The sequence below is a fragment of the Anomaloglossus baeobatrachus genome, chromosome 7 (genome assembly GCF_048569485.1).
Source record: "Anomaloglossus baeobatrachus isolate aAnoBae1 chromosome 7, aAnoBae1.hap1, whole genome shotgun sequence".
Taxonomy (NCBI): domain Eukaryota; kingdom Metazoa; phylum Chordata; class Amphibia; order Anura; family Aromobatidae; genus Anomaloglossus; species Anomaloglossus baeobatrachus.
Window position 1 is genome coordinate 277682241 of NC_134359.1, and position 25733 is coordinate 277707973.

Consider the following 25733-nt stretch of genomic DNA (forward strand, 5'->3'; position numbering starts at 1 on the left):
GTGTGCTGCATGTGGGGCTAATCTACCAGCAGGCTCTGATGACCCCCATTGTGTGCAATGCTCCGACCCGGTGCTGCTTCGCCAGCTGGAGTCAGGAGAGGTGGCGACCCAGGCTGAGACGCTTGTAAGTTCTGCCCCGGTGACAGGGACGGACTTTGCAGTTTTTGCAGATAATATGTCTGTATCTATGGCAAAAATCCTTGAGACCTTGCAATCTATGCATGGGGCTCAGTCTCTGGGCACGGCGAGGCCTCTGTCCTCAGGTCCCCCTTACTTGGAATGTATCCAGCCCACAGGGGGGTCCCCGGCTTCACAGGCCGAGGATTATGACTCAGATGATGGCCCCAGCCACCCTAAGCGAGCTCGCTGGGAAAGACCCTCGACGTCTTCACACTGCTCAGGGTCTCAGCGCAATCAGTCTCCCTGTGATGTGTCTGATGAGAGTGATCAGGAATCCACTCCTGGAACCCCTCTCAACCTGGATACCCCGGATGGGGATGCCATGGTAGACGACCTTATCTCAGCCATCAATAGGCTGTTGGATATTTCTCCCCCAGCCCCTTCAGCAGAAGAGGCGGCTGCGGAGCAGGAAAAGTTTCGTTTCCTTTATCCCAAGCGTAAATTGAGTGCTTTGTTAGATCACTCTGACTTCAGAGAATCAATCCAGAAGCACGACGCTCACCCAGAAAGGCGTTTCTCTAAACGATCTAAAGATACGCGTTTCCCTTTCCCCCCTGAGGTGGTCAAGCGCTGGACACAGTGTCCAAAGGTAGACCCCCCGATTTCCAAACTTGCAGCTAGATCCATAGTTGCAGTGGAGGATGGCGCTTCACTTAAAGATGCCAATGACAGACAGATGGACCTTTGGTTAAAATCTGTCTATGAAGCTATAGGCGCGTCGTTTGCTCCGGCATTCGCAGCCGTATGGGCACTCCAGGCTATTTCAGCTGGCTTAGCAAAAGTGGATGCTATCATGCATCCAGCAGTGCCGCAAGTGGCGCACCTTACCACGCAGATGTCGGCGTTTGCGTCTTACGCTATCAATGCGGTCCTAGAATCTACCAGTCGCACCTCAATGGCGTCCGCCAATTCGGTTGTTTTGCGCAGAGCCTTGTGGTTAAAGGACTGGAAAGCAGATGCTGGTTCCAAAAAATGTTTAACCAGTTTGCCTTTGTCTAGAGAGAGACTGTTTGGCGAGCCATTGGCTGACATCATTAAACAGTCCAAGGGTAAAGACTCCTCTTTACCACAACCCAGAACACCCAAACCTCAGCAGAAAAAGTGGCAGCAGAGGTTTCAGTCCTTTCGAGGTTCGGGCAAGACACCATTTACCTCGTCCAAAGGGACTCAGAGGACGCAAAGAAACTCAGATTCGTGGCGGACTCACACACGCCCCAAGAAAGCAAATGGAGGTACCGCTTCCAAAGCGGCTACCTCATGACTTCCAGCCCCCCCCCTCCGCATCGCCGGTCGGGGGCAGGCTCTCCCGCTTTTCCGGCATTTGGATGTCACAGGTCAAAGACCGGTGGGTGACGGACATTTTGTCTCGCGGGTACAGAATCGAGTTCAATTCTCGTCCTCCAGCTCGGTTCTTCAGAACCTCCCCACGGCCAGACCGAGCAGATGCTCTGCTGCAGGCGGTGGATTCCCTAAAAGCGGAAGGAGTGGTTATCCCAGTCCCTCCTCAGGAACAAGGGCAAGGGTTTTACTCCAATCTCTTTGTGGTTCCAAAAAAGGACGGCTCGTTCCGTCCTGTTCTGGACCTAAAACGGCTCAACAAACATGTGCACGCCAGGAGGTTCCGGATGGAAACCCTCCGCTCTGTCATTGCCTCAATGTCCAGAGGAGACTTCCTTGCCTCAATAGACATCAAGGATGCTTATCTCCACGTGCCAATTGCTACAGAACATCAACGTTTTCTACGTTTTGTGATAGGAGACGACCATTTTCAGTTCGTAGCTCTTCCATTTGGTCTGGCGACAGCCCCACGGGTCTTCACCAAGGTCATGGCGGCGGTGGTAGCAGTCTTGCACTCTCAGGGTCACTCGGTGATTCCTTACCTAGACGACTTATTGGTCAAAGCTCCCTCTCAGGAGGCATGCCAACTCAGTCTGAATGCTACGCTGGAGACTCTACAGTCTTTCGGATGGATCATCAACTTTCCAAAGTCGATCCTATCACCGACTCAGTCACTAACGTATCTTGGCATGGAGTTTCATACTCTAGCAGCGATAGTGAAGCTTCCGCTGGACAAGCAGCGGTCACTACAGACAGGGGTGCAATCTCTCCTGCAGGGCCAGTTGCATCCCTTGCGGCGCCTCATGCATTTCCTAGGGAAGATGGTGGCAGCCATGGAAGCAGTTCCCTTTGCGCAGTTTCATCTGCGCCCACTTCAATGGGACATTCTCCGCCAATGGGACGGGAAGTCAACGTCCCTGGACAGGAAAGTCTCGCTTTCCCAGACGGCCAAAGACTCTCTACAATGGTGGCTCCTTCCCACATCATTGTCTCAGGGAAGATCCTTCCTGCCCCCATCCTGGGCAGTAGTCACGACAGATGCGAGTCTGTCAGGGTGGGGAGCAGTATTTCTCCACCACAGGGCTCAGGGGACGTGGACTCCGCAGGAGTCCACCCTTCAGATCAATGTTCTGGAGATCAGAGCAGTGTATCTTGCTCTACTGGCCTTCCAACAGTGGCTGGAAGGAAAGCAGATCCGAATCCAATCGGACAACTCCACAGCGGTGGCATACATCAACCACCAAGGAGGGACGCGCAGTCGGCAAGCCTTCCAAGAAGTCCGGCGCATTCTAATGTGGGTGGAGGACAGAGCATCCACCATATCCGCGGTTCACATCCCAGGCGTAGAAAACTGGGAAGCAGACTTCCTCAGTCGCCAGGGCATGGACGCAGGGGAATGGTCCCTTCACCCGGACGTGTTTCAGGAAATCTGTCGCCGCTGGGGAGTGCCGGACGTCGACCTAATGGCATCCCGGCACAACAACAAGGTCCCGGCATTCATGGCGAGGTCGCGCGATCAAAGAGCTCTGGCGGCAGACGCCTTGGTTCAAGATTGGTCGCAGTTTCAGCTCCCATACGTGTTTCCGCCTCTGGCGCTCTTGCCCAGAGTGCTACGCAAGATCAGATCCGAGTGCAGCCGCGTCATACTCGTCGCTCCAGACTGGCCGAGGAGGTCGTGGTATCCGGATCTGTGGCATCTCACGATCGGTCGACCGTGGTCACTGCCAGACCGACCAGACTTACTGTCCCAAGGGCCGTTTTTCCATCAGAATTCTGCGGCCCTGAACCTGACTGTGTGGCCATTGAGTCCTGGATCCTAGCATCTGCTGGATTATCTCAGGGAGTCATTGCCACAATGAGACAAGCTAGAAAGTCGAATTCGGCTAAGATCTACCACAGAACGTGGAAGATTTTCTTGTCCTGGTGCTCTGCTCAGGGAGTGTCTCCCTGGCCATTTGCATTGCCCAAGTTTCTTTCCTTCCTGCAATCGGGGTTAGAAAAGGGCTTGTCGCTCAGTTCCCTTAAAGGGCAAGTTTCGGCACTATCCGTGTTTTTTCAGAAGCGTCTAGCACGTCTTCCTAAGGTGCGCACGTTCCTGCAGGGGGTCTGTCATATTGTGCCCCCGAAAAAAATCAAATTAAAAGGGGTAAACTTTATTCACAAAATAGATTTAAAATCACATCAAAAGAATGGAACCGCCCAGGTGACGGATGAAAATTAAACACATGGGGGTACAACACCAATGGTAACTAATGGCACCACCATATACCACATAAATAAATAAACAGTATATCGGTTTTATATCTATGCATGTTTGTCAGTGAATCACATAGCCAAAGAAGGATACAAGTGTATCATACATAAAGAGTAATATAACAATAGTAAATAGGCTATGTGGTAAAAAACTTATAAAACAAGCATCATGACATCATATTACCGAATAAAGCAGGTGGTATCAGTGTGGTAACCCCCACCAACACTGACGCGCGTTTCGCAGCTCGTGTGCTTCGTCCAGGAGTGATAGATCAAGAATCCCAGGGTGCCTATTTATAGGCAGCTATATCCGAAGAAACAGCATGCGTGCAATTATCCAAACAATGTCCGTAGCGTCATTTCCGGTATATCCCCCTCCTGAGTCATGCGGTTGTCATGGTGAGTCTTGAAAACAACCTTGTGAGAACCGGCACGTCATATCCGGAAGCCAATGCCGTGACGCGCACCATCACCAAGGTGAATTCTATAAACACTCGGTAAAGTCCGATTCGTCATATCCGGAATCTCCATGCTGTGACGTATATCATCACCATAATAGGCTTTGCAGATGGAAAGCGTTCAGAAACGTAACAATATACTAAGAGATTCATTCAAAGAAACTCAAAAGAATCCATGACAATAGTAATCACAGTATCCCCATACTCTAGTAGTATAGCTGAAAAAATGCTTTTCCTGCACATGAATACATAGCCGAAATGACCAAAGATCACACAGAAAAAGTATATATAATTACTAAAACTACTTATATATCATAAATTATAAACCAATCATACCACATTTAACCATATACATATCAGACATCCATATAAAAATATATATACCAAAGTGATAAGAGGAAGCTGGTAGCCGTCCGAATCATTTCGGGCAGATAGCAGACAACCAAAAAAATAATTGTGCACACACATATGACATACACGTGTATAAAAAGTGAAAAAAGTGAAAAAAATATATATATAAAAAAATATATATATAAAAAAAATTTTTGTTACAAATGATGATAGTGTGTAAAAACCGCGTGCGAGAGAAATATGCCAAAAGGGAATGTGAAACCAAAAAGTGCATGGTGAAAAAAAGGGGGGGAAAAAGGGAGAGCTGTGAAAAAAAATTTTTAAGTTAAATATTCATAATAAAACTCTGCATGAAAAATGAAAATATATATATATATGTATATAAATATAAAATATTATATTACCAATAAAAATCTATGGTCTACATATAAAAAAGCATAAATAATTTCATAAGTTTACTAATATATATTCACCGACAAGCATGCATAAAAAACTAGGAAGAAGACCCAGGAGAAAAATGGGGAAGGGGAAGGAACCCGCAAAAGCTGGACTGGAGAAAGAGTTGTACATGGACCCTGGGAAAAGAAAAAGTTTATTTTAGAAAATACCAAAATTATATTCCATCCAAACAAGGATAAACAATAAAAACACAATAAAATAATAAAATTACAGAAGACCACATTAAAAACACACCCAATAAAAACCGCACAAAAAACCACATAATGGGACAACATAGTCCCCAACCTCACTTTTTGTTTAGGGAAAAGAGGAAAAAAGGCCCCGAACAGAGGGAAGCCACCCCGCAGAGAAACAGCCTCTATACAGGGAGAAATGGGACAAACGAATTATGGTCATTAAGACCATTGGGAGTAAGAGTGTTAAGCTTGTAAATCCACATAGCTTCCCTTTGTGCCACCAATCGTTTCCAGTCACCACCTCTTTCTCCTATCAACACCCTATCAATGCCCTTAGCCAAAAAAACAGAGCTATCACACCCATGGACCAGCTTGAAATGTCGTGGGATTGTTTTCAGTTTATTAAGATCTTCTTCCTGTTGAGCATTTTCTATATCAAGGACATGTTCCCGGATACGGCGTCTCAGCTCACGTGTCGTCATGCCCACATAAAAAAGATTGCATGGGCAAGTTGCCTGATATATTACTGCTTTTGTTGTGCAGCAGATGGTATGGGTGATGTTATATACTCTTTGATGGCTCGAATCCACAAAAGTGTCACTTGTACAGATGTTCCTACATGCCACACATTTCCCACATGAGGTACATCCCCACTTGGTACCCTTGGAGCCAAAGAATTTTATACCTGGTGAAATATCACGATAGTGGCTCCGTACTAGGGTATCACGAAGGTTTTTAGATCTCCTATATGTAATTGATGGGTGATGCTCAATGTATTTGGCAATTGTCTTGTCCAAAAGAAGAATGGACCAATGTTTTTCCAACACTTTTCTAAATTCATCACTACGTGAATTGAAGTCCAAAATGCAACGTACCTTAGAAAAAGTACAATCTTTCTTGGTCTTGTATTGAAGTAGATCCTTCCTCTTCTTAATAAACGCGCTTCTGTATGCTTTACAGATAGTGTCCTTGTTATAACCACGTTCCCTAAAACGGGAACATAAATCCTTAGCCTGTTTCTCAAAAGTGTCCTCTCTCGAGCAAATACGTCTAGCTCGTAGGAACTGGCCTCTAGGAATATTGGCAACAAGGTGTCTCGGATGTTGGGAAGTCGCGTGTAGTACAGCATTAACAGACGTGCTCTTTCTGTAGAGGTCGGTTTGGATGAAACCTTGTTCGTCAATTTCAATCAGAATATCCAAGAATTCAATTCTCTTCTTACTGTATTGATACGTAAGTTTGATATTTCTGTTGTTATTGTTTAATTCTGTCATGAATATATCTAAATCCATTACCGACCCCTGCCAGATCATGAGCACGTCGTCAATATACCTGCCCCAAAATGCAACCTTGTCGCTGAATCTTGTTGCATCTGTCTGGAAAATTTGTCATTCCCACAGCCCCAGGAACAAATTTGCATATGAGGGCGCACAGGCCGCCCCCATTGCTGTGCCCTGGAGCTGTAGGAAGAACGCATCCTTGAAGAGGAAGAAATTGTGGGTCAAAATAAACCTCAACGCTTGCAGGAGAAAATCACACAGGGGAACGGCAAGACCACTGGATTTGAGAAAGAACTCACATGCCTCCAAACCATCTGCATGCCTGATGGATGTGTACAGTGACTCAACGTCACAAGTGACGAGCCACATGTCCTCCTCCATCTGGATCCCATCCATTTTTCGGAGGGCCTCATTGGTGTCCTTAATATGGGAGGGAAGGACCTCAACCAAAGGTTTAAGGTAGTGGTCAATCAAGTTGCACAGGGGCTCACAAAAGTTGTTAATGCCCGACACAATGGGCCGCCCTGGAGGTGTTAACGGGTCTTTATGTATTTTAGGAAGTAAGTATATACTTGCCACCATTGGCTCCAAGATCCACAATCCATTCCTTTGCTTGCTAGATAGTACACCGTTCTCCATCGCTTCATTCAACAATGTATCCAATTCCTGTTGGAATTTCGAGAGGGGGTTATAAGTCAATTTTTTATAACAAGATGTATTTCTCAATTGCTTAAACATCTCCCTCTCATATTGATTACGAGGCCACAAGACGACATTGCCCCCTTTATCTGAGGGTTTGATGATTACATCCTTCAAGTTCGAAAGTTCCTTAAGTGCCCTTCGCTCATTACTATCCAGATTGTCATACTTGATAGTCAATGGGATGTTTTTGAGATCCCGAGACACAAGCTTAACAAAAAGATCAATCTCCGGATATAGTGATATAGGAGGGAACTTTTTGGATTTGGGAAGCAAATGTTGGGGGAATTTACCTTGATTCGTCCCCTCCGATTCCTCAGCCAGATCCTCTAATGCTTGAAGTGCTTCCCTTTCTACATCAGAGGAAAAAAGATTATTTTTATCATTGTCAAAAAGTTTCTTAAAAACCAGTTTTCGAGCGAACAATTGTATATCCTTGTGCGCCGAAAAGTGGTCAAACCTTGAGGAGGGAGAAAAGGACAGGCCCTTTTGCAAAATGGAGATTTGTGCAGGTGTAAGAGTGACATCAGACAGATTGATTACCTTCAAGGTTTTATACGAAGAGGAATCTTCATATCCCACTTGTTTACGCTTCCTCCCATTTTGATAACGAGTATTATATGGTTGAAAACGTTCCGTATGTGTAGATGTAGACCCAGAGGCCACACTACTTGAATCACTGATGGAAGTACCCACAGATCCCGGTTTCTCCATCTCGCTTTTTTGATGGCTCCATCGGAACATTTTGTTCTGTTCTTTATCCTGAACATCACGCTGAAATTTTTTAGACTTAGTGGATGAGATCTGCTTCTCCCATTCATTAGAGCAGTCATCAAGCTCTTTATTAAATGACTCCATCTCCTCTGATGAACATTCAGCCTGTAATTTCTTCTGCACCTCATCAATCTCCCCTCCCAAGCTTTCCAATGTCCGGCCATCCATCATCCATGCGCGTCACGGCATTGGCTTCCGGATATGACGTGCCGGTTCTCACAAGGTTGTTTTCAAGACTCACCATGACAACCGCATGACTCAGGAGGGGGATATACCGGAAATGACGCTACGGACATTGTTTGGATAATTGCACGCATGCTGTTTCTTCGGATATAGCTGCCTATAAATAGGCACCCTGGGATTCTTGATCTATCACTCCTGGACGAAGCACACGAGCTGCGAAACGCGCGTCAGTGTTGGTGGGGGTTACCACACTGATACCACCTGCTTTATTCGGTAATATGATGTCATGATGCTTGTTTTATAAGTTTTTTACCACATAGCCTATTTACTATTGTTATATTACTCTTTATGTATGATACACTTGTATCCTTCTTTGGCTATGTGATTCACTGACAAACATGCATAGATATAAAACCGATATACTGTTTATTTATTTATGTGGTATATGGTGGTGCCATTAGTTACCATTGGTGTTGTACCCCCATGTGTTTAATTTTCATCCGTCACCTGGGCGGTTCCATTCTTTTGATGTGATTTTAAATCTATTTTGTGAATAAAGTTTACCCCTTTTAATTTGATTTTTTGCTTGTTTAATCATTGGTGGTCATATTTGTTATACAAGCAAAGTTTTGCATTAGTTTTGTGGCATTGGTGTCATATTGTGCCCCCGTACAAGCGACCGTTAGATCCATGGGATCTGAACAGGGTACTAGTTGCTCTCCAGAAGCCGCCCTTCGAGCCTCTGAAGGAAGTTTCCTTTTCTCGGCTGTCGCAGAAAGTGGCGTTTCTTGTTGCAATCACATCGCTTCGGCGAGTGTCTGAGCTGGCAGCTCTGTCATCTAAGGCTCCCTTCCTGGTGTTCCACCAGGACAAGGTTGTGCTGCGCCCCATTCCGGAGTTTCTCCCTAAGGTCGTATCCTCTTTTCATCTTAATCAGGATATTTCCTTGCCTTCTTTTTGCCCTCATCCGGTTCACCGGTATGAAAAGGCCTTACGTTTGCTAGATCTGGTGAGAGCACTCAGAATCTACATTTCCCGCACGGCGCCCATACGCCGTGCCGATGCACTTTTCGTCCTTGTCGCTGGTCCGCGCAAGGGGTTGCAGGCTTCTAAAGCCACCCTGGCTCGATGGATCAAAGAACCAATTCTAGAGGCCTACCGTTCTGCGGGGCTTCCGGTTCCTTCGGGGCTAAAAGCCCACTCCACCAGAGCCGTGGGTGCGTCCTGGGCATTACGTCACCAGGCTTCGGCTCAACAGGTGTGCCAGGCAGCTACCTGGTCCAGTCTGCACACTTTCACCAAGCATTATCAGGTGCATACCTATGCTTCGGCGGATGCCAGCTTAGGTAGAAGAGTCCTGCAGGCGGCAGTGACACCCCCGTAGGGGAGGGCTGTTTTGCAGCTCTAACATGAGGTATTTATTTACCCACCCAGGGACAGCTTTTGGACGTCCCAATCGTCTGGGTCTCCCAATAGAGCGCTGAAGAAGAAGGGAATTTTGTTACTTACCGTAAATTCCTTTTCTTCTAGCTCTTATTGGGAGACCCAGCACCCGCCCTGTTGTCCTTCGGGATGTTTTTTTGTTGTTTGCGGGTACACATGTTGTTCATGTTGAACGGTTTTTCAGTTCTCCGATGTTATTCGGAGTTAATTTGTTTAAACCAGTTATTGGCTTCCTCCTTCTTGCTTTGGCACTAAAACTGGAGAACCCGTGATACCACGGGGGGGTATAGCCAGAGGGGGAGGGGCCTTGCACTTTTAATGTAGTGCTTTGTGTGGCCTCCAGAGGGCAGTAGCTATACCCCAATCGTCTGGGTCTCCCAATAAGAGCTAGAAGAAAAGGAATTTACGGTAAGTAACAAAATTCCCTTCTTTTATATATATATATATATATATATATATATATACACGCGCACACACACACACACACACACACACACTATACGGGATATGCCCTCATCAATCCATCATCAAATATGCAGGTGAAAGGTCTGGAGCTGATTCCAGGTGAGGCATTTGCATCTGGATGTTGTTGCTGTGAACCTACACCATGCAGTCAAAGAAACTCAAAATGGAAGAAAAACAGACCATTATTAGACTGGAATAAAAGAAGAAATCAAAGAGAGAGCTAAAAATGTTAGGGACGGCCAAATCAACAGTTTGGTACTTTCTGGAAAAATAAAGAGTACACTGGTGAGCTGGGAACTCAAAGGGCCTGGACATCCACAGAAGACAACAGTGGTGGATGATCGCAGAATCCATTCCATGGTGAGCAAAAATCCCCACACAACATCCCCCCAAGTGAAGTATCTAAGTCCACCATAAAGAGAAGATTTCAAGAGAGCAAATACAGAGGGGTTACCACAAGGTGCAAACCATTAATCAGCCTTAAAATAGAAAGGCCAGGATAGATTTTGCCAAAAAAAATCAAAAGAAGTCCGCCCAGTTCTGGAAATGCATTATTTGGAAAGATGAAACTAAGATAAACCTGTACAAGAGTGGTGGGAAGAAGAAAGTCTGTGAAGGCTTGGAATAGCTCATAAAACAAAGCCATCACATCATCTGTAAGGCATAGTGGAGTGATTGCCGGGCATGCATGGCTTCCAACAGCCCTGGGTCACTAGTGTTTATTGATGATGTGACTGAAGACAGAAGCAGCCGGATGATGAATTCTGAAGTGCACAGGGCGAGACTTTCTTCTCACGTTCAACCAAATGCAGCAACGTTGATGGGATGGCACTTCACAGAATAGATGGACAATGACCCAAAACAGACTGTGAAGGCAAAGAAGTGGAATATTGTGCAATGGCCGAATTATCACCAGATCTCAGCCCATCGAGCTGCATTTCACAAGCTTAAAACAGAATTTAAGTCACTGCAGTAAAGGCTGGCAAAGCCTCACAAAGGAGGAAACCAGCGATGGTGATGTCCATGGCCTAAAGATTTTAGGCCTTCATTGCCGCAAAGGATTTTCTACATACATCTACTGTACACAATTATCATATATATATATAATATATATACATACACTGTATATATATACACTGTATATACATTATACACTTATATGCATTACATATATATTGTATGTAAATCTATATATACATATCTACTGTACACAAGTATATACTGTGCTATCAAGTCTCTCATCCACAAGCTTTTTCCTCAAAAGCTGGCCAAATGCACAATATAAATGTTAGAATTTTGTGATGATAATAATAATAATAATAATAAAATACAAAATATACTAAAACGAATAAAAATCTTCAGTATGAGAATTTTTAATGGCAGAAATTAAGCTCTATATATATATATATATATATATATATATATATATATATATATATATATATATTACCCCAGCAGTATTATATGCTCAGTATTATGACCAATATAATAGGTAATAGGATCAGTTCTCAAAATGGCCGCCTCCTGTATGTACATATGGATGACTGGGGCCTAAATGCGCTGCTGTCCTGGTCGAGTTGTATATTCTATATAGCCTTTATCAATAACTCAGTGTTTCTGTGCCACTGACATCAGACATGAGTGATAAAAACACTAAGTGTACTCAGAGACTGAACATCGATGGGACACAGGGGACTCATTATATATTAACTATTTGACAGGAATATTGACAGGACTCCAAGTTTATACCCTCACCTCCTTTCGCCTTCCCTTTAAATCCTTTCTATTCTGTAGTCTCCCTTTCCAACACCATTAAAAATACACATACAGTCTCCACAAAAGAAGACATCCAATTTATAGATTGCCTCCTGTCATAGGAATGCAGCTAATCGATGAGGAGCAAATATATCGACGATCTCTGAAGAAATTTTCAATTAGAACTCAGATGCTGGTCCCATAAGAGCAGACTTTTTATATCACATGTGAATGTCAGGGACAGAAGACGAGCGACCAACACAAAATTTTGGTAAAATATGTGGTGGATCTCACATGTGAACGTCAGGGACAGAAGACGAGCAACCAACATAAGATTTTGGTAAAATGTGTGGTGGATTTCACGTGAACATCAGGGACAAAAGACGAGTGACCAGCATAAAATAAGAATGCAGCTAATCGATGAGGAGCAAATATATCGACGATCTCTGAAGAAATTTTCAATTAGAACTCAGATGCTGGTCCCGTAAGAGCAGACTTTTTATATCACATGTGGATGTCAGAGACAGAAGAAGAGTGACCAACATAAGATTTTGGTAAAATGTGTGGTGGATCTCACATGTGAACATCAGGGACAAAAGACGAGTGACCAGCATAAAATAAGAATGCAGCTAATCGATGAGGAGCAAATATATCGATGATCTCTGAAGAAATTTTCAGTTAGAACTCAGATGCTGGTCCCGTAAGAGCAGACTTTTTATATCACATGTGAATGTCAGGGACAGAAGACGAGCGACCAACACAAAATTTTGGTAAAATATGTGGTGGATCTCACATGTGAACGTCAGGGACAGAAGATGAGCAACCAACATAAGATTTTGGTAAAATGTGTGGTGGATCTCACATGTGAACATCAGGGACAGAAGACGAGTGACCAGCATAAAATAAGAATGCAGCTAATCGATGAGGAGCAAATATATCGACGATCTCTGAAGAAATTTTCAATTAGAACTCAGATGCTGGTCCCGTAAGAGCAGACTTTTTATATCACATGTGGATGTCAGAGACAGAAGAAGAGTGACCAACATAACATTTTGGTAAAATGTGTGGTGGATCTCACATGTGAATGCCAGGGACAGAAAACAACCGACTACCATAAATTGTTGGTAAAATGTGTGGTGGATCCAGCTAGGTATAAACACATCCTTGAATAAACACAACGCTGCCAACTTTATCAATTCCCTAGGTGTAGTGGATGGATGTGATGGGCTTCTGAGAGACTTAGCATGAGGACTTCTTCTGTATCTTAGAAGCTGTCTACTATTAGGCAAATTTCGTATTGTAAATCCATCCGTTCAGTCCCTTCCTGTGTAAGACAGAGGAGGCTGAAATATGTATCTACTAGACTTCCAATGCTTTAATTGATGGAAATATGGTTCTGTCAGTGGAAATAATAAAAAGAAGAAGCCAGTCATCACGTCTACAAACTTGGCTGAAACCCCAACTTGGTCATCTCTATTTGTGGCCAAAGTGCTTGCTAAATTGAGGAAAATATGGGATATAGAAGCTATTTCATTCCTCAAAAACAATTATGTTTGTCAAATTATGGAGTTTAAAAACTGTCTCACTATAATATAGGGACTAGATCAGTCTTACGGGGTTACCCATCAAGGTTAAATGTTTAAGACATTGATTGTTTGACTACAAACCTTGGTGTCCACATGAGCTGCAGCTCTCAGTAGACATAGGCATAAATGAGCTTGTTGAGCTTGGGTCGCGTTGACCTGCATATTGGCGTCTGTTAACTTCATATGTGTGAAATCAGCCTCAGGGATATAACAGGGCAATCATGGGGTTCCAGAAAGCTAATTGTGTTTCTTTATGGAAAAAAAAAAGAATAAAACAATCGGCTATAGTTGGTCCAGACTAACACAGCTTGCCAGTGCCTGCTGAGAGTCGAAGTTTAAGAATAGCTGAAGAACATCAGATTGGAGACCACTTATCTAGAAGAGCTGCACTATAGCATATCCTTAAGCATGCTTCAGATCTCCTCTGCTACCGGTATATGCACATTTTCACTTGGCAGACCCAGATCACATGATATATATATATATATATATATATATATATATATATATATATGTACTGATATATGTACTGATGAGCAAATGGGTCACAATATTTTGAATTTGTGACTTTCAAGCTCCATATCTCACCATCCATTACATCTTCGAACAAAAGACCCCCTTCTTCTTATAGACAATCTTCTTGGCTATCTCATATAGAAATTTGACTTGCAACTATTTAGCATATGATTAGTTATACAGATTCATGTCATGTCACTGCATTGTTACTGTTTTGCTCCTGATGGTGGAATAATATTTTCCTCCTGCATAATACAAATTACAACCTGTTCTCACATTCCCTAATAGCTCAGTGTGTTGTTAGGTTAATTCTAAAGCGAAAGGTTACTGGTTTGAAAAGTGAAAGATTGGAAACGGGTGATTTGGAGCGATGAGATGAAAGTCAATAGACCACTCTGACGGGTGCAAATGGGTCTGGAAGAAACAAGGGAAAAAGGAGTGAACGGATCGAGAAATTGAAGGAACTGTAAAGATCGGTGGAGGAAGCCTGATGATATGGGCGTGTTTAACGGCCAAAGGCGTTGAATACTTGACCAGGATGGATGGTGTCTCAATGCTGAGCTATATGTGCGTGTCCTACAAGACAAGTTACTTTGTACACTGGAGAACTACGGGTATGAAAAGGACGACATAGTGTTCCAGCAGGACAACGACCAGAAGCATACGGAGAGATTGGAGAAGAAATGGTTTAATGACAATGAAGTAGAGGAGCTGGATTGTCCCCACAGTCCCCAGACCTCAACCCAATCCAACACTTGTGGGTAGAGGTGAAGAAAAAGTTGTATACATCCCCAAGTGAGCGACCAGTATACACCAACATGTAGAAGAGACCTGGGAACAAATTTAGGTCAAGAAATGCTTAAATCTGATCAAGAGCCCAGAAGGATTCAGGCAGTGTTAAAAGCCAAAGGGGATTTACAAAAATTGTCATTTCGATTTTTAGGAGTAAAAAAGTAACAATGCAGTGACCTGACAAGAATCTGTATAACTAATCATGTGCAAAATAGCTGCAAGTCAAATTTATGTATGAGATAGCCAAGATGGTTGTCTATAAAATGAAAACTGTCTCACGCTGAAAGCTGTAGTGGATGGTGAAATATGGAGACCGAAAGTCAAAAGGTCAAAACATTGTTACCCTTTTGCTCGTCAGCGTATTTATTTTTTTCATCCAGTTTAACAGTGTAAAATTTTGTTAAAATTAGATTATTTGTGGATCTATATGATGAGAAATTTACATTTTTTTATTACCTAACAAACTTTGTGAAACCACAAGCCACATTGCCAACTTGATATACAATCATTTCATACATTCTTTCCTTACAGTTGGTTGACTTCTATATGATCTGGTCCTAACAAAGTTTTCTATTTTCTTGTAGTGTGAGCATGAGTGCTGGGTCGGTGGATCAAGAACCGTCCCGGAAGCTAGGCTGTTGTGGTGTACCTGTGATCACGGAAGACATGCAAGCGCTAGCAATCCGCAGCCTGTCCGGAAGCGAAGTGCAGAAGCACTATGAACTGATTCGAGAACTGGGGAAGGGGACATATGGCAGGGTGGAGCTGGTGTCCCATAAGAGTACAGGTAAGACTAAAGACTAGGAAAATTTAAGAGGTCATACACCCTTAGTTTGCATGATATCCAAGTGTTCCCAGTAACGGTAGAGGGAAGGGGGCTTGCTAAAATTCCACTTTGATTACTAAATTCTCGTTTCCAAATGATTGCTTTCCCTTCAATCCTTCATATGGCAACTTATTTTGCCAAGGCAGCAGATGTGTATGGTCGAAACTTTGACAAATTGTCAAGTAACATGGCCCAGGATGGTAGCCATGGGCGAGTACTGTGTTTTCTGCACCCTAGTACACTATAGATATAAGGGGTTGCCGGGTATGTGTGTGTGGTGCTGTTACTACTATGGACACCTTCACCTTCGGGCCTGCTTTGCTCTGTCCAGCCTCCAACCCCTTTGTCTCCACGTTGCGGAACTTAGACAAGCTGGTAAAAACAGTTTTCTTTACTTGACAATAAACCTAGGTACACAGGACAGGAGGCATTGTACTTCAAAGACACTACTGTATGATACAGAGGCACATTCATCAAGGGTATACTTTACTTGTGTATGGTATATAGGCAGAACAGATATGTAGAACCTTCATCATCCTGGTACAGGGCCACACGGGTGAATGTGTAATGCTGTGAAACCTGCTCCCAGACTACTGACAGTGATCCCTGACAAGGGCCGCTCTCTTCTTCACGTGTCCACAGCTGGGCAGATCCTTTCCCTCTCTAAGGTGCCCCACATCTGGCCGACACTGGACTCTCTTTCCTTACAAGTCTTTCTCTAGTAAGCTTCACCCACTTCCTATGTGCTTGGATCTCTGTCGCCACTTATGGCTTTTTTTTCTGATCTTCATAACAGATGACTAACTGGAAAAACAGTCTCTTTCCCTGCATTCTAGCCCCTCCCACTGTTGGCTAAGCCTAATTGTTAACTGTCTTTGACCCTGCAGTTTGTTGCTGGGCAGACTTAAACTTTCACCCAGCTCTGCTATGCTTTAGACTTTAACTTAATACACATCACACTGCTACATCTTATACACCACTATACCTTACATTATACATTCCTATAACAATGCTATACATAACTCTATTACAATATATATTATACAGAAACACAATACATTTCACATTACATCAATACGAATGATATCTTCAGGAGGAAACGTGATAGCCCGTCCACCTCCCTACAATCACATGACCTAAAACAGGGAGTGCAGAAGCCCTGGAGGTCACAAAGGCCTCTGTGTCACAGGCTGGAGACAAATGGTTATATATTCCAATGTAGAATATCTAAAAAGCAAATTTCCTGGATGTGTTTTCACTTCATGGCCCAAAAAGGCCCTGTACTTGTAATGAAACCTATACCTAATATGGTAGAGGTTGGGATAGGTCAATGGACCTTCAAAACCAGATTACGGTTGGTGGAGACCCCAGAAGTGCTCTCCCTAATAACCTTGTCCTATAGGGCATGGCTAACTTTAGCTAGCCGTACAAATTAAATAATCATTGACATATTCCACCATAATCGGAACAATCTGATATGCCCGGGGTGTCTACAGATGTAAAAAAAAAAGACACTCTGCTACATCTAAGACCTATGTTTTAAATTTTAGGAAACAAGATGGCTCTGAAATTTGTGAACAAGAACAAGACGAAACTGAAAAGTTTCCTACGGGAATTCAGTGTAACCAGCGCTCTATCTTGCAGTCCGTTTATTATCCGAGCGTTTCATGTCCTCTTCCAGACAGAGGACTGCTACGTCTTCGCTCAAGAGTACGCACCAGCTGGAGACCTCTTTGATATTATTCCACCACAGGTAAGATGAATTTCCTACTTGGTGAGTCTGGATGCATGAGTGCCTTTAGAAGGACATTTCTGAATAAATAGGCTGTGCCTACCTGAATTGTACTTGAATACGTTCACGGTTCGTGAGTCATGGGTTCATGAGTCATTCGGCAAAATAGTGCGTTGACTTGTCCTTTGTCTATTTATTGAGCTTGTTAGTTCTTTGTGCTATTCTTTAACCTGTATTTGTCATGATTTTGGTCTGTTACTTGATGTCTTTGTTCAGTTTTGATCCGTTGGGTTTAGTGTTGGTCCATTACTTTACCCAGAAGACACCTACATGTCTTTGTAAGTTCATGTTTGAGCTATTGATATACTTTCGTAATCGTTAGGGTCTAGATTTTTACCTTTTATGTGTTTCTTTATACTGTTCTTAGTATCTATCCTTATTTTATATTTTTCTCCAGGTGGGTCTTCCTGAAGACATGGTGAAACGATGTGTTCAACAACTGGGACTAGCTCTGGATTTTATGCACAGTAAAAGCCTTGTTCATCGTGACATTAAGCCAGAGAACGTCCTTCTCTTTGATCGTGAGTGTCGGCGAGTTAAGTTAGCAGACTTTGGCATGACCCGTAAAGTGGGCTGCCGGGTTAAAAGAGTGAGTGGCACAATCCCATACACCGCTCCGGAAGTATGCCAAGCGGGACGGTCTGAAGGCTTTCCAGTAGAGACAAGCTTGGATGTTTGGGCGTTCGGAGTTCTTATCTTCTGTGTGCTCACTGGCAACTTTCCTTGGGAGTCAGCCTCACCAGGAGATGCCTTCTTTGAGGAGTTTGTACACTGGCAGAAGGGTCGTCTACCTGGTCTTCCTTCTCAGTGGCGCCGCTTCTCGGACAATGCTCTACGAATGTTCCAACGCCTTCTTTCCTTAGAGTCAGAAAAGAGGAGCCCAGTCAAAGAGGTCTTCTTCTACATCAAGTATGACTTACTATCAGAAGCTCGACGTAGACCTTCTTATCGCTCTCGCAAACAAGCAGGAGAAAAGTTACCACCTGTGCCCCAACGTCATGAGAATCCCACTCCTCTCAAGAGGACAATACTTACTGAGGGAGGCTCCTCACCTCGTGTTCCTCACTCTCTGCCAGAACCTGGCCAGCCACCTTCTGGCTCTGGCAGGACAGATGGTCGTCAGGACAAGAATAAAACTCAAATGCTATTGGCAACCGCCATTGAGATTTGTGTGTAACATGGATGGACCACTCAGTTGGATTCTACTCCATTGGGAACTGATGTCATTCTCTCCAGTAATGGTCACCTCCTGGTTTAAGAAGTGAAGCAGGGTAGACCTCTTAGCATTTTTTGGGCCATGAGCCTACAAGCAAAAAATAAATAAAATGGTGGTGTGAGAACACTCTTTACAAAGAAGGATGGACGTTTGTGGATAATTTCCACGAGTTATGGGATAATTAAGCCTTTTGATCAAGGATTGTTAGGGTTGGAGACTAATTGCTGCTTCTGCTTTGGTGTGAAGGACTTATATGTAAGACTGATATACAGGCAGTGTTCACACAAGCATTTATTGTCATACTCTACAACCAAACCCTACCCTACACTCCAAAAAAAGATGAAACAGCACAGGCAGGGCGAGTGCAATCTTCTTTCATAACCACAAGTCCCGTTTCTTTGTACGCCTGACGGATACTATACTACATGGTTCCATATGACAAAAAAATACACCACAGCCTAAGAAACATGGTAATGAGGTAACTATGGAAATCTGTAACCTTGGCAACCAGGCTAGCCTTTTGTTATTTTTCAATATTGTTGCTATGGGTTACAGTTCTCTATTAATAGTTGGCTTAGCACCATCTCTATGACTGATCAACCCACCAAACTAAAGGGCTTGCATTATATCTCATCCCGAGGCTTAATGGCTGCCGTACCAGGGTTAAAAAAGATTAAAATTTCCTTGCTCCACATTTTACATTTCCTTTTAGCAAATCAGACTTTTTGTTTTGTTTTTATATACCAGACGCCAATGTTAGTAACCAAATTTTCCACCAATACCGCTATTAATGGTCAGGATGGCCAATGGATATCCAAAAGAACCTGGAGGTTTTACCACAAAGGGTGTTGGGTCTCTTCTCATTGGCTATCGTACAGCCAGGCTCATGTAACTAATTGTGAAAGTGGCACTTATCAGCTCCGGCAGTTTCCATGGAAACGTAGAACCTGCCATAACCTTTGGAGAACTATAGAACGATCCTCTCGGAATTTGTGGAAGGTGTTTAATTCAGGTCTATCAATCGTTAACACCTCATTCCCTTATGAGATAATTTTGGCATTATCAGTTATATCTCTTAACCGTATCCTATCATCCAATCTTCTACGACTGACGTCATCTCCCCTCCCCCACTCTGTAACGATGCCCAAACCCCTCACCATCCACGCATATATAGCAATACATTGCCTTGACAGTCATTCTGATTTCTGACGCAGAGGGTCATTGAGTGAGGACATTTTGTCCTGGTGCCCCCTCCCCCTCACAAAAAATTCAACAACTGCCTATGCAGAATACATGTAGCAGATGTTTTACTGTTTAGTCATTTTATTGTCTTTTGTTGGGTATTTACGTCGTCTGGAAAGGCTGGTACTAAAACACGTTTTATCCAAAAGCATTTAACATCTACAAAAAAAAGTCGGCGTCCTTTTTGTGTGCTAAACTAACACTCGATCTGACCTGAATTTAGGGCCTAAATTTCATAGTCATTATAAAATTGGCCAACAAAATGGCTTCCCACTACGGGGCTTATGTATCAATCATCCAACAAAATGGCTTCCCACTACGGCGCTTATGTATCAATCATCCAACAAAATGGGTTCCCACTACGGGGCTTATGTATCAATCATCCAACAAAATGGCTTCCCACTACAGCGCTTGGGTATCAATCGTCCAACAAAATGGCTTCCCACTACGGGGCTTAGGTATCAATCGTCCAACAAAATTGCTTCCCACTATGGAGCTTATGTATCAATCATCCAACAAAATGGTTTCCCACTACGGGGCTTAGGTATCAATCATCCAACAAAATGGCTTCCCACTACGGGGCTTATGTATCAATCATCCAACAAAATGGCTTCCCACTACGGCGCTTAGGTATCAATCGTCCAACAAAATTGCTTCCCACTATGGAGCTTATGTATCAATCATCCAACAAAATGGTTTCCCACTACGGGGCTTAGGTATCAATCATCGGCTTATACCAAGTAATATTCCATCCAAAAAGGGAGCCATATTGATTGTACCATTTCTTGTCATTCCGTTATGGGGATTTCAAAATGGAACCCAAGTATGGTCTTGTACATGAACCCCTTTAGATACCAAGACATATTTGACCTTCTTTTCCACTGATTCTGTTGGTTTTTGACAGAACAATAGCACCAACGGCTGTTATAGCGGCATTAATAACAGAAATGGACTAACAAGCCGTGTGTTTAGGTGCTTCATTGCTGTTTAGATCATGTGACAGGTTAACTGCCCTCTTCATGTCATGAAATGGTGGCCATTTTGTCAAGCACTCCCTCATTAACTATCTACAACAACAGTTTCCCTGCCTCTTCTGTCTACCTGAGGACTTAATACTATGGCCTCAGGTCAATACAAATCATATCAAGGGCTACAGCTAAAACAGTGGAAGTGCTAACAAAAAAACAATGGCCGATACAAAAGAAAATCAGTGTACACATCATATATTAACATAAAATGGCTTCCATCGGCGCTAACTCCTTCTCCAAAGAGATCGGAGTTCTCAAAAAAAGATAATCATTTTTAGATGTCGTCTATAAAACTGTCGAATACGTGAGAGCACAATAATGGGCCCCGTATATCTGAACTGTCGCTATGGCTGAAAAATGGCCTTGTTTTTCCCCCCCCATAGCAACCAATCACAGCTCTGCTTTCATTTACACTAAAGAAACAATAAAACGTTAACAACCAATCAAAGCCAAGTTGTCATTTTTTCCAGTGCTTTTATAAAATGAAACCTGAATTATGATTGGTTGCTATGAGAAGTCTATTTTTTTTTGTCCTGGCAACCGACCATTTTTTAAGAGTCGTTTAGGAAATTATATCTGAGCACCAAAAAAAAGACTTATTCTGTTCTGATGCGAGGCCCAATCCTCCATTTTGTCTATGGCCTAAAAATAAAGTCACACATATTTTTCAAGTCTGCCCCCCCCTTGATTGAGACCCTGTATATTCCTCCGACTCTGAGTGGTATAGACGACTTAAGTAGCATATTTCCCTATTTGCCTTAGACGTCTTCAATGTTCACAATATTAGTGCAATAATGTAGATAAGGTGATAATTGATAAACTTTTTATCTTGCGTGTAGGGTATTTCTTGATTCAAGGCTAGGGCTAGCTTAGTGAAGTTACCTCAGTTTAGCTGACCTGTTAATAATATATATATATAGATACCGTATACAGATATGTATAGATGTAGAAAAGCATATTCCTATATGTGGACTTTTTGTTTTAATGTGAATATATCACCTTTTGTTTCACGACCCTCAACGACCCTCTAAGCCTATGCCTAAGCATCGACGAAATCGCGAAACCCATTAAAGAAGCTTTTTGGTTTAAAAAAAAAGTTGAAAAATCCTTCAAAAACTTTCAAAGGGTTGTTTTTAAGGTCTCGTGTGATCACAAAGTCTCTGAGACCCCTTCTTAATCTGTAGGAATAATCAGGCAGTGGAGCTAGGTTCACACTCGGGATTTTAGGAGGATTTCCTTTCCAAAATCCAAATTTAAAAAAAACACTTAAAATGCTTTTTGATGTGTATTTTGAAGCGGATCCTATTCAAAATCCACGTAAAAAGAAAACTGTGTGAATGCACCTTAAGTATGTAAATAGAGGTTTTTTTTCCTCCAAAATACTCCTCAAAAACACTTGGAAAACTGTACCTATTTGTTTCCATGGGACAAAAACACATGGTGTACTCTCTGAGTTTTTGGAGTGGAAACGCTCCACAATCCTCCCCAAAAACACTTGGAAAACTGTATCTATTCGTTTCTATTGGACAAAAACACATTATGATGTGCTCACAGTCTTTTTGATGAGTTTTTGGAATGTAAACACTCCTAAATCCTCCTAAAAAACGCTTGGAAAACTTTACCTATTCGTTTCTATGGGACAAAAACACATTATGGTCTGTTTACTTTCCAAAATCTCAGCAAAAAGGCTATGAACACTCCAAAATCTGCCTCAAAAACACTTGGAGAACTGTACCTATTTGTTTCCATGAGACAAAAATACATGGTGTCCTCACAGTCTTTTTGATGAGTTTTTGTTGTGGAAACCCTCCAAAATCCTCCTCAAAAACACTTGTAAAACTGTACCTATTGATTTCTATGGGACAAAAACACATTATGGTGTGTTTACTTTCCAAAAACTCAGCAAAAAGGCTGCGAACACTCCAAAATCTGCCTCGAAAACACTTGGAAAACTGTACCTATTAATTTCTATGGGACATTACACATTATGGCGTGCTCACAATCTTTTTGCTGAGTTTTTGGAGTGGAAACGCTCCAAAATCCTCCTCAAAACCTGTACATCTTAATTTCTTTGGGGCAAAAGCACATTATAGTGTGTTTACAGTCTTTTTGCTGAGTTTTGGAGTGGAAACGCTCCAAAATCCTCCTCAAAAACACTTGGGAAACTGTACCTAATAATGTCTATGGGACAAAAGCACATTATGGTGTGTTTACAAAACTCAGCAAAAAGGCTGCGAACACTCCTAAATCCACCTCAAAAACACTTGGAAAACTGTATCTATTCTTTTCAATAGGACAAAAACACATTATGGTGTGTTTACTTTCCAAAAACTCAGCAAAAAGGCTATGAACACTTCAAAATCCACCTAAAAAACACGTGGAAAACTGTACCTATTCATTTCTATGGGACATTACACATTATGGTGTGCTCACAATCTTTTTGCTGAGTTTTTGGAGTGGAAACGCTACAAAATCCTCCTAAAAAAACTGTACCTCTTAATTTCTATGAAAGCACATTATAGTGTGTTCACAGTCTTTTTGCTGAGTTTTGGAGTGGAAACGCTATAAAATCCTCCTCAAAAACACTTGGAAAACTGTTCCTATTACTTTCTATGGGACAAAAACACATTATGATGTGATCAGTTTTTTGTCCTGCATTTTTGGAGTGGAAACGCTACAAAATCATCCTCAAAAACACTTGGAAAACTGTACCTATTAATTTCTATGGGACATTACACATTATGGCGTGCTCAAAATCTTTTTGATGAGTTTTTGGAGTGGAAACGCTCAAAAATCCTCCTAAAAAAACTTGACGTTTCTGCTTTAGCAAAAGACATCCTTTACTGGTCATTGGAGGAGTTCTTTGAGATATTTTTTTTTTCTATAGAGATATTGAAAAATGTCTGGTGAAAAGAAAAAAGTGCATTTCACTTCTTTCACTAAATATTCAACGTCAGCTATAGGTCTATGCATATAACTCAGCTAGACATGGTACAGGCCTTCCTTTACGGCAGTGTGTGAGATGTGCTGGAAGTGTTTCGCTAGATTTGGCATTGTCAGAGGCATATCAATAAAAACAGAAGTGCTTTAGAAAAAATGCATGACCCTCATGTGTGTCATTGACAGTAGGTCTATGGATATAATTCGCCTAGACATGGTACAGGCCTTCCTTTCTGGCAGCCTGTAAGATGTGCTAGATTTGTTTCTCCATATTTAGCATTGTCAGAGGCATATCAATATAAACTGAAGTGTTTAAAAAAAATCCATGACCCTACGTGTATTGTCAACAGTAGGTCTATGCATATAACTCGGCTAGACATGGTACAGACCTTCCTTTCCAGCAGCCCACAAGACAAACTAGAATTGTTTCACCAGATTTGGCATTTTCAAAGGCATATCGATAGAAACTGAAGTGTTTTAGAAAAACAGAAGTGCTTTAGAAAGATGCATGACCTTACATGTGTCGTTCAGAGTAGGTCTATGTTCATAACTCGGCTAGACATGGTACAGGTCTTCCTTTCTAGCAGTCTGTGAGACGTGTTAGAAGTGTTTCGCCATATTTGGCATTGTCAGAGGCATATCAATAGAAACTGAAGTGCTTTAGAAAAAAATGCATGACCCTACGTGTGTCATCGACAGTAGGTCTATGCATATAATTCATCTAGGCATGGTACAGGCCTTCCTTTTGGGCTTGCTAGAATTGTTTCGCCAGACTTGGCATTGTCAGAGGCATATAAATAGAAATTGAAGTGCTTTAGAAAATAAAAACCCACTTCAGATGCATAACCTCATGTGTTTCTTAGGAAACCCTCTACACAATGTCCTTTGGGTCTTTAATTTATCTCTCTTTCGTCTCTTTTAAGAAAACTTAATAATACAGTAGAATGCATTATATATAAGATACTTAACTTTTCCCCTGAGGAATATAGTCATTAAAGTAGAACCGCACGTCCACTAACGGATCGTAATGGCCACACCGTTTTACTGCGCGAGGACGGAAATTTTATTCAGCATTTCCTTTTTACTATATAATCGGATTCACTAATAGGATTGTGTTTATGTCCAAATAAAATAGGAGCCGGGCACTTTAATTGTCACGGCTAAAGTGCAGTATATGGGAAAAAAAAGAAGAAATTAGCAAAATTTGCTTTTTATTTTTAATTTTTTATTTCTTCGGACAGCGGCAAAGAAAGGTCAACGAGGAGCGTGAAACATAACGTGTCTTCTTTTGTTGATTGTGAGGTCTGTCATTGTGTTGAAAGTGTCTTTCTGTGTTCCTGCGCTGCAAACGAGGGAGGAGCAATTAGCAAATGAACGATATAAATAAATCATATCCCCTCAGAAATGTATTCATTGTACTGAAATCCTCCCTGCGGACTCTGGAAATCATATGTACCGTGCCGGCGGTGCAGAGTAAACTTTATAAAATGTGTGTGTATTTTTATTTTTTATTCTTTTTCCTGGTAGACAATAAATTAAAATACTGAAAATAATAAAATCGGAGGTTTTCGTGTTATTTATAATGGAGGCAAACGCTGCGGTGGCGTTGGGTACCTTGGAGAGAAGTTTGGTCGCATTTTCTTCGTTACTGGGTGGCAAGAATATACGTATATAGGGTTTCCATCTATACTGGTAAATCAGAGGGTTTAGCCCCATAAAATATTGATAGTTTGGCCTGCAGATATCTCGCCTGTCTCTCACATACACAATGGCTTTGCCAAGAGCTCCTGTGTTCTCTTATAGAACAGAAGCATCCGCACTCCAAAACCAGACATGCCAGATTCTTCCCCAACATCTTCCATCAGGGGCCACCAGACTGTCGGGCAAAGCCATCAATATCGATGGATTCGGCCGACTTTAGTCTAAGATGTATGGGAGCCAAAGGTATCACAGGGTGTGACACAGTAACTTTGATTGGGGG

The 25733-nt window shown here is 42.4% G+C and overlaps 1 protein-coding gene and 1 long non-coding RNA gene across 3 annotated transcripts in view; one reads left to right on the plus strand and one right to left on the minus strand.

The window, feature by feature from the left end:
- SBK1 (SH3 domain binding kinase 1) overlaps positions 1-25304 on the plus strand; it is a 102720-nt gene extending 77416 nt beyond the window's left edge. For both annotated transcript variants that reach the window (XM_075318202.1, XM_075318203.1), the window contains exons 2-4: positions 15293-15495; positions 17085-17287; positions 17724-25304. In XM_075318202.1, coding sequence (XP_075174317.1) covers positions 15293-15495; positions 17085-17287; positions 17724-18503 — 1186 coding nt within the window. In that variant the 3' untranslated portion in view covers positions 18504-25304. The remainder of the gene's footprint in view (positions 1-15292; positions 15496-17084; positions 17288-17723) is intronic.
- Positions 6119-8077, minus strand: LOC142246349 (uncharacterized). Its single transcript, XR_012724890.1, has 4 exons — positions 7738-8077; positions 7488-7547; positions 7072-7161; positions 6119-6202 (listed from the first exon to the last, which is right to left on the minus strand). It is a non-coding gene; the product is annotated as an uncharacterized LOC142246349 (long non-coding RNA).
- Positions 25305-25733: the final 429 nt, after the last annotated feature.